The 16651-nt window shown below is 37.6% G+C and overlaps 1 protein-coding gene across 5 annotated transcripts in view; it reads left to right on the top strand.

The window, feature by feature from the left end:
- The window catches only part of ATP13A3 (ATPase 13A3), a 118113-nt gene that overhangs the window by 18490 nt on the left and 82972 nt on the right, over positions 1–16651 (top strand). For 3 of the 5 annotated variants that reach the window (XM_075556229.1, XM_075556226.1, XM_075556225.1), the window contains exons 1-5: positions 5162–5301; positions 11588–11686; positions 13653–13826; positions 14960–15133; positions 15371–15441. In XM_075556229.1, coding sequence (XP_075412344.1) covers positions 5233–5301; positions 11588–11686; positions 13653–13826; positions 14960–15133; positions 15371–15441 — 587 coding nt within the window. In that variant the 5' untranslated portion in view covers positions 5162–5232. Of the gene's footprint in view, positions 1–5161; positions 5302–11587; positions 11687–13652; positions 13827–14959; positions 15134–15370; positions 15442–16651 lie in introns of those variants that run through there. The other 2 variants (XM_075556227.1, XM_075556228.1) reach the window with 1 other exon arrangement.

The following is a 16651-nucleotide window of genomic DNA, read 5'->3' as shown; positions in this document are numbered from 1 at the left end:
GTTTTAGCAACCCAGTCTCCATTTCTCCTATTTTAAAGTACACGTTGGACAGGAACCGACTTTCAAGTGAATTTTTGAAAGTAGCCCCTCAGGAACTACAGACCCTCCTGCTGCCCATCTGTCTGTTGCTCCTTAATAAAGCCTTTTGATGGAAAATAGCCTGTGCTTGACTTCTTAAATAAAGGAAAAGGAAAAATGCATATTGTGCTTAAGTGGAGACCTTCTGACCTCACTTTGGAAAAAAACAACATTCACTGAAAACTGGTAGCTCACAGCATTGAGTTGATGCTGCCTAATGGAGCCCTGGTGGTGTATAGTGGTTACGTTGACCTGTGATCCACAGGATCATCAATTCAAAATTAGCAGCAGCTTCCTGGGAGAAAAACCAAGCTTTCTACTCTTGTAAACAGTTGCAGTGTGGGAAATCCACAGGGGGTTGCTGTGAGTCAGCCTTGACTCTATGGCAGTGAGAATAGTGACCTGATAGGACAGGGTAGAACTGGCCCTGTGGCTTTCCGAGACTGTAATCATTTATAGGAGTAGAAAGCCCTGTCTTTCTCCCTTGGAGTGACGGGGGGGTGGGGGGGTGGGGGGTGTTTCAAACTGCTCACCTTGTGGTTAGTAACCCAACTTGTAACCACTACTCTCAAGGGAAAAAACTTGTAAAGATATAGGTAATGCTGTGAGTGTTTTTTAAGCGGCAAGTCCCTGTTTGAATGTTACGTACTTTTATTGTGGTTGGTGTAGTTTCAAATACATGTACTAAGGGGACTTCAAAGAGTTTGAGGAAAATTCCATTCCCTTTTAATTCAATTTTTGAAGACCCCTGTGTGTGTATGGAAAGTTTATGGAAAATGGAATTAAAAGATAATGGAAAACGTCCATGAAATTTTAAATACATACGTACATTCTTGGTTTTGTTTTCATATACTTTTCATTCATTTCCCCCCTTAAATCCTGAGTAGTGGAACACAGGCTAACCCTAGGAAGCTAGAAAGTTGGGATTTCTGTGATGTTCATGGCAATGCACACTACAGTATTTTGAAACATATTAAAGGCTTTCTTAGTTCTGCCTTTCCTGTGCTGAGTCAACATGGGTAGGTTTCAAATTGGTAAAAAGGAATGAGGTAGAAAAACACAAATACAGGTCATTTTAGAAAGGTGACCCAAGTGTACCTATTGTTACTCTTCTAAATTTGCAGAGATGATATGTGTTTATTTTTTTATTTTTTATTTTTGATGATATGTGTTTTACAGAATAGTTCCCTAGTGACTTTTGTATTCTTTGTGGTTGAGTCTTCAAATAATACTGTCTAGAACAATGAAGTGTAAACCATTCTGTAGTGTAGATCATATAATATCGATCTTGAGGGAAAACTTCAGTAAAATGCGAACAGTGATCCTGAAGTGAATAATACTGGGGTAATCCTTTGATTTGCTGCTAATAAGGACAAAGTATACATCTAGGGTTTATGCTCATATTAATTTCCTTAACATGTTGAAGACTTTCTCTGAACATTTTTACTTTTCTGTTTTCTTTTTTGCTTAACTACATCTACCCATTTCATTTTCCATTCCTTCTTAGGTTTGTCATCTCTCAGTCGTGTGTGGATCCACGTATGTGTGTGTGTGTCCCAATTATTGACTGCTGGACTTAATGGCAGTGGTGTGTGTGTGCTGGTTTTTTATCTAGTTCATAGACTTGGTATGAAACTTTATGGAACAAAAGAAAGTTTTTGCATTTCTTTGAGCCTAATATGCCAGTCAATTGTAAGACCTACTATAGTTTGTGGGATATCACAAAAGAGAAAAAAGCAGGATATAATATTTTCTCTCCTAAGATTTCACATTCAGTACTTACTGAAATGTAATATTTATGCTTCATAATTTTTGCAGTTTTCTGCATTAATAAAAAGAAAAGTAAATAGAAGCAAAATATATTGGTTGAGACATTCTTTAATCTACTTTATGTTCAAAATTCCATTTTGCTGAATCACTTATGCTCTCTGCTCTTTTCGGAGACCTTTGGTGCATGCCACTACCTTTTGTTTCAACGTGCAGCTGCACAAAACTACAATACCAAACCCCACAAACCGTTGTCAGTAGATTGACTCCAGTTTGTTACCGAGTATAGTTGCTCCATGGGGTTTTCTTGGTTGTAGTCCTCACTGAAGCAGATTGCCAGCCCTTCTGCTGGAAGGGTTGAACCTACCCAACCTTTAGCTATGCATAAACTATGCCACCCAGCATAATCTTGTTTTGAAGATTTAATTGGCAATTTAAACTCAGTGTTGTATTGTCAACAATGCATATTACTCAATTGAAGGTTGAGTACAAGCTAACTTTCAGGGTGTGCATTCTGTCACTCTTTCATTCATCCTCCACGACACCAGAAAATAAGTTTAGGACAATTTGAAATTCTATTCTGCAAATTTTAATACCAAAAAACCCCACCTCAACAAAACCCCCCAAACAAAAAACAACTCACTGCCACTGAATCCGTGCTGACTCATAGTGACCCTACCTGGGTTTGTTTCCGAGACTGTAACTGTTTACAGGAGTAGAAAGCCCAGTCCTTCTCCTGAGGAGCTGCTGGTGGTTTTTGAACTGCTGACTATGTGGATCCCAGCCCATTGCTTACTCACTATGCCACTAGGGCTCCTACAAATTTATTATTTGCTGTCAAATGATTTTCACAAGTGGTAGTATCAATTAGTACTTAACAGTGATGAATAGGATTGCTCTGTGTCTGTATTTTGTCAGTTTAATGGGCAAGAAATGGTTTACCACTTTGTGCTTTATGATACGCCCCTTGTTCTGTTTCTGTTATCCCTCGGTTCTATCCTGGTAAGACCTCTAAGTTCTAGTTGCAGTACAGTTGTAAATCTGAAAAGACTCTGCCTACCTCCTCTTCCCTGTTGTTATGTATGTTTATTGCCTACTCATTGTATCTGCCAGATACATGCTGCCAGGGCCTCTGTTACGTAGGCGGCTTATACTTTCCCCTAGCAAGATCTCCAGGGACATTAAGGGTGCTTCAAAATGTTTCATTTTTAATTTCATTTTCTACAGACTTTTTGAAGCTCACTCATGTAGCCTGAAGGTGCCTTGGTAGCACAGTGAATAAAGTGTTGGGCTGAGACACACAGGTCAGAAGCTTCAGCCCACCAGCTGCTCTGGGAGAAAGGAGGCTGCCGGCTCCTGTGAAAATGGACCGGCTAGGAAGCCTTAGGGAGAACTCCTGTGCCCTCTAGACCGCTATGAGTCAGAATTGACTCAGTGTTAGCAGATTTGGTTTGGGCATATATGATGGTGCTTCCAAAAGTTAGTGGGAAAATTCCATTCCATTCCCCCCCCCAACTTTGTGTGGCTTCCTGTATAATTTTTTTACCTTTGTCAGTCTGGATAATTTTGGATAACTACATCTGCTGTATACTTATTAAGGCTTGTGAAAAATGGCCTGTTTTCCATTACTGTCTGCGTCCATAAAGATTTCCAGCTTTGAAAACTGTGGAGCAGCAATCTGCACCGGACTGTTAAGGCCTGTGCAAGACTTTGAGCCTCACTAACTGGGAGACAGGGTTTGAATTTGCTTACCTATGTTGGAGTGGCACCTAGTGGTCACAGAGTGCTACAGTAGCTTGTTTGTGTAAGTCAAAAATTCATGGTCGGAATGGATCATGGAGATTCTTTTTCCAGCTGCCTAATTTTTGTGGGGAAGAAACAGATCAAGAGGGGGGAAAATTCGAAGAATATTTTTCATAGTGAGATAATTGTTCTTTAAGGGCAATTTAAAACAGGTCTTTGTTTTCATTTTTCCCTCAGTTTGTGTTTTTAGGGGAAGTTACAGTGTCCCTTTTAGCTTCTGATACAGGAATGAACGCAGCATACATGCTCAGTTAATGTATAGATGAATTAGTTTATTAAATAACTTACAATTTTTGTTATGTATCACAGCTAATATAACTATGTGTAGTATTATAAAACTAAAAACTCACCGCCATTATTTAATTCTGGCTCATGGTAACTTTATTATAGATCTGTACTGATAGAGGAGCTTTCAAAAAGAATTACTTTATCTTGTCTGGAGTGCAAATAACTTAGGAGTGCCATTATGTATGCAAAATGGCATAAGTTATAAGGCTAAGTTATAACTTCTAATGTTTTTTATATTAACCTTAGTTCAGGTAATAATGTTATCATTACTCCTAATTATAACTTGTTATGGCTATCACATTGTTTTGTAACAAAAAAGTACGATTATACAAAGACTGCACTTTATAAATGTAAATACAGTCTTGGTTTGCTGTATATTGGATACAATGGTCTTCCTTAAGCCTAAACACAGAAACAAAAGCATGTATTATAAGAGAAAGTCCAAGATGGGAAGTGATAAAATGGGTATTGAGTAGAGCTTTGTTTGTAGAAGCTGGTATACTTGTAAAATTTCCATGTATTCATTAAATTATATTATGTCATTCTTTTTGTTAGGAGCAGACTTGAAGCGTTAAGTTTTGTCCTCCTAAAGAGCTGTCATAATTAGTAGCTTGAAGGTTCAGCTTTATTTCCATTTCATAAACATGAATATTTGTATAAATTTAAAAATTGAGTTCTGGAATAGAGTTAGGATTTTATATGTGTTGGGACACATTTCCAGTGTGAAAGGTAGAGCTACTTTTGAATTGCAAAGGGCTATCTTAGTTGCTACAATGTGAAAATGATATTGTACTTTGATTACTGACTGTGCTGTTTATATTTGAGATCTTTAAAGTACCTTTTGCTGAGTGGTCCTTAACGACTGATTTCTCAAACCTCTTTAACATTAAGTAGAAAGGTTCTCAGAAAACAATCTAGACCGAGGGAAACCCATTAGTGCGGTCATTCAGCAATTCCGAGGGAAGGCTCCAGAATATTTCTGCCACAGAAACAAGTACCAAAATAATTCCAAATTATTTGTTCCTTTCATATTTATGTAGCTTAATGGACTTTGAATAATCTAGTTTTCTTTGTAGTTTTTTTTTTACTTCAGCCCCTGTGAAGTTGGCAGATATTAACTAAAGTAAAAAATTACAATGATAAATCTATTCCAAGTTTACAAATCATAGTATAAAATAACATTTAATAACTGTAATTTCAAATGATGTATTTTATAAATTTGCAGAATCTATACTTCTGGAGTTATTAAAGTTTAAAACCGCCTCTGGGGAAATCCTGTATTTCGTGAAGGCATAAATGCTACTTGGTACATTGGTACACAAGGCAGACTCTTGGAGTTTATTCTACCATCTTCCTTATAACACGGTAAGGAAGATGCTAAAAATAAATGACTAGGAAGCCTTAGCTTTACCATAGAATTGCCTTTGATTCAGTAAATATCAAGGGAAAATAAAGCATATTCAGCTCAAAACAGCCCTGGTGGCATAGCAGTTACAAGTTTGGACTGCTATACTCAAAGTCAGCTGTTCAAAACCACCGGCCACTCTGCTGTAAAAAGACAGTTTTGTACTTCTGTAAAGACTTAAGTCTCAGAAACTCACACAGACAATTCTATTCTGTCTCACAGGATTGCTATCAGTTGGCATCGATTCCATGGCAGTGAGTCTTTTGGTCCCTAAATTACCTTGTAAAATTCCTAGACACATTCATAGACAGACTATCCTTATAAACATGCCCTTGTAACAGCCTGTAAAGAGCTCAGTATTGAAAGATGGCTTAGAGCAACAGTTCTCAACCTGTGGGTTGCGACCCCTTTGGGGGTCAAACGACCCTTTCACAGGGGTCGCCTGATTCATAACAGTAGCAAAGTGACAGTTTTGAAGTAGCAATGAAAATAATTTTATGGTGGGGGGGGGGTGTCACCACAACATGAGGAACTGTATGTATTAAAGGGTCGTGGCATTAGGAAGGTTGAGAAGCACTGATTTAGAGGTTTGGGTTTCTATGCCTGACCAGGCCAACCTAAAATCAAAATCACTGCCATCAAGTCAATTCTGACTCTTAACAGCCCTATAGGTCAGAGCAGAACTGTCCCTGTGGTTTTCTCAGACTGTAATTCATTATGGGAGTAGAAAGCCAAGTTGTTCTTCCAAGGAGCCACTGGTGGGTTGCAGCTACTTAATGTGTGGTAAGATAAGATCTGAGTCAGCCTAAAAAGTATTAATTATTTCAATGGTTATTAGTAAGTTGTGGGGTGAGGAGGGCAGCAAACTTTAAAAGTTAGCTTTATGTTTTGTGCATTTACTTCTCATAGCTTTGCCTTCCCTGCTTCTTTTACTCAACAGCACACCAAGTTCATTGTAAATGCTAGGAAGGGTTTGGTCAAGCACAATAGCCTATAAGGGCTCTGCTTTTTAGATACTATCAAGGTCCAGGCATCCGTGGGCTTGGGAGTTCAGTGAGCTAGCTAGATAGCACTGAGCAGTCCCAGCAGGAGTCAGATGTCAGAGGGTGTACCTGCGGAAAACCCACTTAAAATGAAAATTTAGAATTCCTCGATTTTAATGAATTTGAAGGCAGCTTGAAAGTACCTGCACAGATTTTGGCAGAAAGTTTTCATTTGGATGGGATTTTTTTTTTTGATGGGATTTTTTTTTTGATGGGATTTTTAAACTTAGTTTTTATTTTACTTTAATTAATAAGGGCCAGCTCTCGAAGGCCCTGCTAATTCCAGCAATTTGGGAGGAATGGTGCTATAGGTAAGCAAAAAAAAAAAAAAAAAAAAGTCTTTTTGTATTCTGATTGACAAACTGATTTGAAATAAAAAAACAAAACTCCAGCAAACCACAAAGGTTATATATACCTTTGTGTGAGTTGAATGGATTTTCAGAAATTTGATATTAATACTTCCAACTGTATTTTAACTAATAGTATGTAACATTTTCATCTGGAGTAAACTTAATATTTTAAAATGTTTAGTGATGCCATTTTTTATTCTTGTCTTTAAAGTGAATAATAACTGGAGGTTTTTAGAACAGCATTTTATGTAAATTATTTTTAATATTTGGCTGCTGGTAAAAGCTATTACAACAAGAATTTTGCCCTAATATTAAGCTAAATTAGCTTATAAAAAGAGTAATGAGATAATATGGTCAAGAAAAGTATGAAAATAGGTTGGTACAGCCTGTGGACTATCTAATGACTCATTTAAAAATAATTGGTGTATTTCTTGCTATTGTTAGTTTTCAGCTGTACAGGATAAGGATGCAGCTTGTGCTGGACTGATGAAATCTACAAGAGATGTTTATGATAAAGTTATGAAAATCAACTAAAAGTAACAAATATATTCGCTTAATGAAATAATTGCAATGGGAATTCCTTTTTCTAAGATTATAAAAGGCTTGATTATTCATGGACTGATATAGTCTACATGAAAACACTAAGATTTATAAACTGGGGAAGTAATAGCTATATTTATTTGTAGGATGGATACACAAACAAATTGTTAAAATCAAAACTCTAAAGTAAAAGTTAGGTGAACATATTTTAAGAGTTGTAAATAATACCTGGTACATAATAGATAGCAACTTTGGGACTCTGAGAGGCAGATTGTCCACGATTTATTGTCTTTAGTACCAGGAAAGACTGTCTTCTGAAATTTTTTCCTTTGAACTAAAATCTTCAAATAGCTGACTTCTATTCATTTTAAAAACTTCACTATGAACTGTTGTAATATGTTAGAAAGAAAAAAGATTATTATAATGAACCTCTTATGTATCTGTCTTTCACCCAGCTTTAATAGTTTTTAATTTATGGCCAACCCCTAACTAATTAGGATGGGTTAAAAATTTTTTTTATTGGGAAATAAAATCAAATGTATAGCAGTATGAATATATTGATTTATAAGATAACTTGATTGTTCTCTTATAAAATAATATCTGTAAACTGTAGTAATGCTTTAGTAATGCTTTCTCTCTTGTTCCTGATATTGATAATTTGTATTTTTTCATTTTCTTCTTTTTTCCCCCCTGATGAATCTGGCTAGACATGATCGGTTTTATAGATCTCAAAAAACCACACTAGGCTTTGTTTTGTTGTCATATATGTTGTCCCCATAGTGATCATTTTTACTATTCTTTATGGAGATATATGTTTCTGTTGCAAGGTTTTTGAAGGACTAAGGGCTTTATTGTTTTTTGTAATGTAAGTTTTTTAATCATGCCCCTCCCCCACCCAGCTTTTTGTGTTTGAAAGTCTTATAGGGAAACACATCTTGACAGTTTCTTTCAGCACTTCAGAGATAGTGCCTTAGAGTCTTTTCCCCTGCATTGTTTTTGTTGAGAAATTTGATGTCATTTTTAATCTATCTGTATGTTCTTCTTTTCCCTAGTTGCAGCTAAAGTTTTGCTTTTTCATTTCTTTCTCCTTTATTTTAGATCACTGGTTTTAAGCAATTTACTTAAACACACCTGTGTGTGGGTTTTTTTTTAAATAAATAATTTTATTGGGGGCTTGTACAACTCTTATCACAATCTATACATCCATTGTGTCAAGCACATTTGTACATTGGTTGCCATCATTCTCAAAACTTTTGCTTTCTACTTGAGCCCTTGGTATCAGCTCCTCATTTCCCCACCCCCTTGATAATTTATAAATTATTATTTTTTCATGTCTTACACTGTCCAATGTCTCCCTCATCCACTTTTCTGTTGTCCATCCCCCAGGGAGGGGGTTATATATAGATCATTGTGATCAGCTCCCCCTTTCTCCCCCACCTTTCCCTTACCCTCTTGGGATTGCTACTCGCATTATTGGCCCTGAGGGGTTTATCGTTCCTGGATTCCCTGTGTTTCCAGCTCTTAAGCTGTACCAGTGTATATCCTCTGGTCTAGACGGATTTGTAAGGTAGAATTGGGATCATGATAGTTGGGGGGAGGAAGCATTAAAGAATTAGAGGAGAGTTGTATGTTTCATCCCTGCTATACTGCACAATGACAGGCTTGTCTCCTCCCTGTGACCCTTCTGTGAGGGGATGTTTAGTTGCCTGTAGATGGGCTTTGGGTCCCCAATCTGCATTCCCCCTCATTCACAATGATAAGATTATTTTCTTCTTTGATGTCAGGTACCCAATCCTGTCGGCATCTCATGATCACACAGGCTGGTGTGCTTCTTCCATTTGGGCTTTGTGGCTTCTCAGCAAGATGGCTGCTTGTTTATCATAAAGCCTTTAAGACCCCAAATGCTCTATCTTTTGATAACCAGACTCCATTAGCTTTCTTCACCACATTTGCTTATGCAGCCGCTTTGTCTTCAGCGATTATGTTGGGAGGGTGAGCATCATGGAATGCCAGTTTAATAGAACAAAGCAAGTGTTCTTGCATTGAGGGAGTACTTGAGTGGAGGCCCACTGTCCATCTGCTACTTTAATACTAAACCAAAAAATATATGCACTTACATCTATTTCTCTATCATCATATATAAATATAATTACATATATACATGCCTGTATTTAGACCTTTATAAATGCCCTTTACTCCTAGTTTCTTCCTCTAGTTCCTTTTACTTTCCTCTTGTCCCATTATCATGTTCAGCCTTCATTTGGTTTCAGTGATTCCTGTCAGTTACCTTGCCTTTGATCAAGCCTTACCAGGCCTCCTACGCCCTCCTTGTCATCGATTTTAGATCACTTGTTGTTCCCTTGTCCCTGGGTTTTTTAACACCCACTTCCTTTCCCCCTTTTCCCCTCTCCCATGTCCCGCCAGAACCAGAACCATTGTTTCCCCCAGATTGTTTATCCTGCCTATCTTATCTAGATAGACCTGCAGAGATAATAATATGCACAAAAACAAGACAGAGCAAAACAAAGCAACAGAAGAAAACAAAACAACATCAACAAAACCCAAGGACAAAATGTCTGTTTGTTGAACTTTAGAGTCTGATGCAGTGCGCACCCTTGCCCCCCGAAGTCTATTTTTATTATTCCCTGGGGACTTTGTTGCTCTGCTCCCCTTGCTGCTCTGTTGCACATCCTTAGTGTTTCGCATCAGTGTGGTGGGGTCAGATTGGGCGCAGTTCCTGGACCGTGTCTCCACTTTTGTCTGTCGTAGCACTGTGGGTCAGCGAGGGATACGAGTCTTGTAGTGGGGCCAGCCCTATGGTCCTTTCTGTGCTTTGGCTGCTCAAGGCTTGGTGCAGGCCAGGTTGTGTTCCACTTTTTCTTCCTTTTCCTTCACTTGTTCCTGTGTGCTCTTTCAGAAATGTCCCTTTCCCGGAGCTGTTAGCTTCAGTGCTGCCCTCTGAAGTGAATTCTTCTGTGGGTAGGGGGTGCTGCCCATGTAGTTGGGATTGGGGCCGGCCCCTCAGACCTTTCTATTGGTTCGCTGCTTCATGCCAGTATGTTGCTTTCACTTGAAGTCTGGTCCCTCTTTTCCTGTGATATCAATAATACCCGCCCCTTGGGTGGGTTTCTTATGTTTCTTTTTGAGAGTAATTGAACATCTTGGATCTGTGGGTTTGTGCTTTTCATCTAGTTAGAAAAAACTTTGACCATTAAGTCTTCATGTGTTTTGTCTGCACCCTCTTATGCGTTATTTGGCTTAAAGATGTCCTACAGGTTTACTCCTTTTGGACCTTCTCTGTTTCAGTTGTTTTAGTATATATACCTAAGAAAAGAATTGCTGGTCACAAGAGTATATTTTACTTTTTGGAGGATTGCCATATTTTTCTCCACTGTGGTAATACCAGTTTATCTTCTCATCATCGAATTTCCAATTTCTATACATCCTCACTACCATTTGTTGTTGTTTTTCATCCTTACCTTCCTAGTGGGCTTGCAGTGGTATCTCATTTGTGCATTGAAATTCCATTTCTCTAATGACCTCTAGCGTCTTTCCTTGTAGTTATTGACCATTTATGTATTTTCTTTGGTGAACTCTGTATCAAGTACTTCGCATGTTTGTTGTTGGTCCTTTAGTTAAGCTGTAGGAGCTCTTAATATAATCTGGATGTTAAACTTCATCTCATCTCATACATGGTTCCCACATATTTCCCCCCGATCTGTAGGTTTGTTCTTACATTGTAGAGTGCTGTGACAAACATTTCGGCACCTACAGCTGACCTTTCCTATTGGGAAAGAGGTTGTGCTTGCTCATTTTCCTCACAGACTAAAGCAGCAAGAGCAACCCTTGAAAATGACTGCCATCTTGGGCTGTATTGATCTGATGGATCATTGTTACCATGGCGGACAGATTGTAACATGGGGCTAGAACAAAGACCAAGAAGATAAATTCTGGAAGAATTAAAAAGAAATTGGTACTGAATTGTTCAAAGGGTTTGGTATGGCAGTGAAGCCCCCTGAACCTTTTTAGTGGTCATTTTCTTGCTGGCATAGCATCAAGAGATTTCAGTAGTTTTGCACAGGGATTAGTTTTAAGTTCCTGCAGTTGTTTTTCTTTGGGCTACTAATTTGTCATGAAAACATTAAGTAACTATTAGTATCTTAGCAGACATCCTTTGTCATTCATTCAGCAGATATTTTCTACTTGTGTGCCATGTGTCAAGCGTCTGCTACACACTGGATGGAGAGCAGGTATATGGAACCTGGAATGAGAGAATAGTTCCCTAACAGTTACTTCCTTTTTCTCCCTCAAAGTTTTTCTCAACTATTCTGAAGCACAAAACATTGCATACCACGGTAGATATGGACAAAGAAGAAAGGAAGACTATCAACCAAGGTCAAGAAGATGAAATGGTAACCAACTTTTACAGTTTCTTGGTGAAATGTAAAGAAGAATTTGTCACTATTTTGCATGTCCTCATGTCAAGTCTGACTCATAGCAACACTATATGGCAGAGTAGAACTAACTTTTGGGACTCCCTGGCTGTAATCCTTCTGAGAGCAGACCACCATGTTTTTTCTCCTGAAGAGTCCCACTGATGGGTTTGAACCACTCATCTTTGGTCAGCAGCCAAGAGCTTAACACTTGCGCCACCAGGGCTCCTTATTCTAGTGAGAAGAGTTCAGTTTCAAAAGCAACAGCCAAATCATCATTATTGGGATCTTTGAATCTTTAAAAGGTATCATTTTAATTTATTTTATTAAAAGATCATTTTATTAGGGGTTCTTACAACTCTTATAACAATCATACATCAATTTGTATCAGGCATATTTGTGCATATGTTGCCATCATTCTTTTTTAGACATTTACTTCCTGTTGAGCCCTTGGTATTAGCTGTCCCCAAAGAGTCTCTTGAGCTTATTCTGACGGTGTGTTTTTGCACTGGGCTTCAGTAACAGCTTTGCTGTTGGTTGTTGGATAATTTGTTTTTCAAGTCATTTTCCTTTCATTTGATGATTTAAAGTTCTTCTAGAGAACTTTATATATAATCCTGAATACACGATTTCCAACTTTATAAAATTAAAAATTCACGTAATAGAAAATTGAAGCAAAAAAGAAACGTTATCAATTGTTTTAGGGGTGGGGGAAGAAAAGAGGTTGAGGTTGTCAGGCAAAACACACAAAAAATGCTCTTATTAAGTTTGAAATTCAGATTGCAAAGAATAAGTTTAAGTATGTTCCAAATAGTGCTTGAAACACACTTAGGCTAAACAATGATTTGTTTTGTAAATTAAAATTTGATTAGCCATCTTGTGTTTTTACTTGGTAAATCAGGCAGTCTTGGTAGGGATCAACAGGTGAAGCTAATTAAATAATAAATAATTTGAGTTAGTAGATCAAATTGAGGAGCCCTGGTGGTTTAGTGGTTACTTGTTGAACTGGTTGCAAGGTAAGCAGTTTGAAACCACCAGCCACTCCAAGGGAGAAAGACAAGGCTTCTCCTCCTTTAAGGCTTAGAAACTCACAGTAGCACTTCCCTTTCCTGTAGGGTCGCTTTGAGTTGATATCGACTCAGTGGCAGTGAGTTTGGAACAAATTGACCAGTCACAGTAGTGTTTGGATAAATAGTTTAACATTTGGGGGGAAAATCACGTTAAACCCTGTTTATCTAGATTCCTGGTGTAGCCTGGATTTTATCCTGGAGAGAGTCTTAGTTACTGGACCAGTGTTACTTGCTTTTGACAGGTGTGTTATCTCAGGTGTTGACATTAGGGGAAACTATGGAAAGAGTCCAGAGCTCTGGTGGGTATTTGAACCTGTTAACCTTTCCCAGGGAGAAGGATGAGGCCGTCTACCGCTGTGAAGATTTCGAGCGTCAGAAACCCTCCGTGGTAGTTCACTTCTGACTTGTAGGGCTGCTATGGGTCTGAATTTACTTGATGGCAATGAGTTTTGAGTTTAAGGGAAAGGTATTGACACTTATCTTTGTGAGCTTTAGGCTAACTTCTCAAAAGTGGGCCACTTACAACTGGAAAAGTTCTGAATTAAGAAAATATATTTAAAAGTTCAAGGAAAGTCCATGCGGAATATAATTATCTTTTGTTAGTAGAAAAGAACTTAATTAGTATCACGTATGAAACCATAAAGTATAAATGTCATTAAATTGGACTGCCTAAAAATATAAGTAAATATGGCATCACATTTACCAGAAATGAAATTTACACTTAAATTATAGACTGGGAAGATTCTTGCAGTTTCTGGAGCAAAATAAAAAAGGGCCATTTAAATTGATAGCTGCTTGGGAAACAAATTATTTTGGAATGTCTCTGTCTGCTCTACATTTGATGTGTGATCATGTGCCTCTGTGTCTCCATCCAGGAAGTCTTTGGCTATAATCTGAGTCGCTGGAAGCTTGCGTTAGTTTCTCTAGGAGTGGTCTGCACTGGGGGCTTCCTCCTCCTCCTCCTCTATTGGATGCCGGAGTGGCGGGTGAAAGCGACTTGTATTCGGGCTGCAGTGAAGGACTGTGAAGTGGTGCTGCTGAGGACTACTGTAAGTCTGCACTGACTTTGAGCCGCTTACTTGAGTAAAACACTGTGCCTTTGGATATTTGTTCAAAAGAGCTCTGCAGGGGATATAATGAGGTGATGAGAGTGTAACCAGCCATCGTGATTGTAACATTTCCTGAAGCAGCTGTTTGGCAACTGAGTCTGAGTTCCTTTCCTTTCCAGGCTTTACTTCCCCCTCCGAGAGTTTTGACTGTTTGAAGTGTCATTGGAGTTATTGATTAGATTCACCACCTCTTGTAGCCCAGCCTGTTCATTTTTTTTTCTCAGCATCATGGAATTTAATTGAAAATGATTGAAAATTTTGCTAGTTTTCCAGTAATATGAGCCAAACATGACACTTTAGAAAGATGAGAGACTGCTGAAGACCTCCAGAGTCTCCCAAGAGACTCTAAATCTTTCCTCCAGAATAGAGTTGAATTTCACAATAAATCCATTTCTAAAGTATATTCCACTTATAAAATGCCCAATCGTACTATGCTGTAATGTTATTGTTGTTTTGTTTTGTTTTTTTAAAAACAATTTATTAGGGGCTCATACAACTCTTATCACAGGCCATACATATACACACATCAGTTGTATAAAGCACATCTGTACATTCTTTGCCCTAATCATTTTCTTTTTTCCCCCTTTTCTTTTTTTACATTTTATTAGGGGCTCATACAACTTTTATCACAATCCATACATATACATGCATCAGTTGTATAAAGCACATCCACACATTCCCTGCCGCAATCATTCTCAAAGCCAGCCTGTTCATTTAATATACCATTGCCTTTCTAGTGTGTGATCCCAGTTTTTGGTTTTTAATCCTAAATAAAAGCATGTGATAGCACGTTTAAATATCTGTTATCAACATGTGGATAGCTTAATTAAGGGATGGTTCATGGAATGTTACTGTGTCATTGAAGTATGCCCTAGAGTGGTGAGTAGTGGAAAGTGTTTCATGTTTGAATTCATGCATTTCTTCAAGTGCTTATCTACCTAAATAGTAAAAAGTGATGCTTTCAAATTAAAAACGACTAAATAGTATAATGTAAAAAAAGATTACATAAAAATACAGGAAACCATGTAATACATAACTGACTTTATCATTTTCCCTTTCTCTTACCTCTTAAGGATGAGTTCAGAATGTGGTTTTGTGCAAAAATTCGCTTTCTTTCTCCGGATACTCATTCACTGTTAAGTCCAAAATCTCTAGCTAATAAGGTTTCCAATGGCCACTTGATTGAGAATCCAGCTGAAGAGATCCACCACGAGATGAGCAAACACTCACAGATTCATTCACAACAGGTATTGTGTTCTTAGTGTCAGGAGTTTATTTAAAAACCAAAATGCATAGCCTAGAATTGTGCGCTTGCATGTACTATAGTTAGGGACATGCCGTATATCTCACAGTTTTAGATGTTACCAGACGAAACATATATGTAGTCATTATAGCTTTACCATGTCACTATATGGTAGCTTTGTGTTTGTAAACAATAAGCAGTGGTATGCATTTTTGACGTAACTTTTATTTATGCTCTACAGATTCGTTATTTCAGCCACCATAGTATAAAGTATTTCTGGAATGATACCCTGCACAATTTTGATTTCTTAAAGTAAGTATTATTCTCTTTGGATTAGATTATGAGCTTATTAAATATTTAAGATAGAAAACAATTCTTTCTAGTATGACTTGAAATTGAATAGGCTTTTGCCGTTGTAGGCTTTATTCAGTTACTGTTATCAGTTCCCTTCAAGACTTAGCAACCATTTAAAAAATAAATCCCAGTAGCAATGTTTACTTATGCATATATTTACATAAAACTTTGAGCACAATCCCAAAATTACGTTATATCCGTGTAATCTGAGCCTAAGATCTTCTTTGCTTGAGGTGTCACCCCAGATGGGATTTGAGTACACCTTATAGTCTATATTTGAAGTCAGGGTATCTGAATTGTTACCTCCAAATTTGTTGACAGTTCCATCCAATTTACTTGAGGCTAGAGCGATCAACACACAAATATTTTACTATGTAGATAAAGATGGGGCATTGTTGATCACAAGTCTTTTGTTAGAACAAATTGAAGTAATTCCTTAAAATTAGTTTTTGGAGAGGCCACGATTTTTATGCACTAAATTATTTAGGATTCATGTTATTGCTATTGTTGAAGTAATTAAGCAGCCCTTCATTAAAATACTATTGCTTTTGAATGACAAAAGTGTTTTTTACACTGCTAGTAAAAACAATCACCGATGAACATTTAAATGATCATTGGCTGGGTTTTGCCTCAGACAAACTAAAGAATTGAACTGTCCTGTATTGGAGCCATGCATTTCCACATGTGAAATCTGAAAACCATTCCGCTTTAAGAAAACGGCCAAAGCGCTGTCGTTTATTTTGGAAACCACTCTGGGCCAATTTCTGATAGATTCTTGGAGAAGTCAGGGAAAAATACATTGCTGCAAGGTTTTCGCCAACCATGAAAGCATGTAGAATTTCTTGTTTTCTGGGTTAATCAAATTATCCGATTATTTACAGAGTTTAGCTTTCCTAACGGGGTAGGACAAGATGGATTAGTATGATATATAAGGTTCTCTGTGCTCTCGAGTTCTGTAGATAGCTAGTAGTATCCCAGTTAACATAAACGTAAGACTTTGGGTAACAGCGACTATGTTACATAGTGAATCTCTCTTAGAATTGTTAGATTTTAGACATTGTGACTCATGAAAGTTGGTGCTTTTGACCTAGATATGATCTTTGTGTTAGATGAGGGTAGGATTTGCATAGATGGAAGAAAAAAGCATAAAAATTGTTTCTTAGTTTGA

This window comes from Tenrec ecaudatus, chromosome 8, assembly GCF_050624435.1.
Source record: "Tenrec ecaudatus isolate mTenEca1 chromosome 8, mTenEca1.hap1, whole genome shotgun sequence".
NCBI classification, from domain to species: Eukaryota; Metazoa; Chordata; class Mammalia; order Afrosoricida; family Tenrecidae; genus Tenrec; species Tenrec ecaudatus.
Note: the sequence above shows the minus strand (reverse complement) of the source record. Positions and strands in the feature narration are given on the sequence as shown.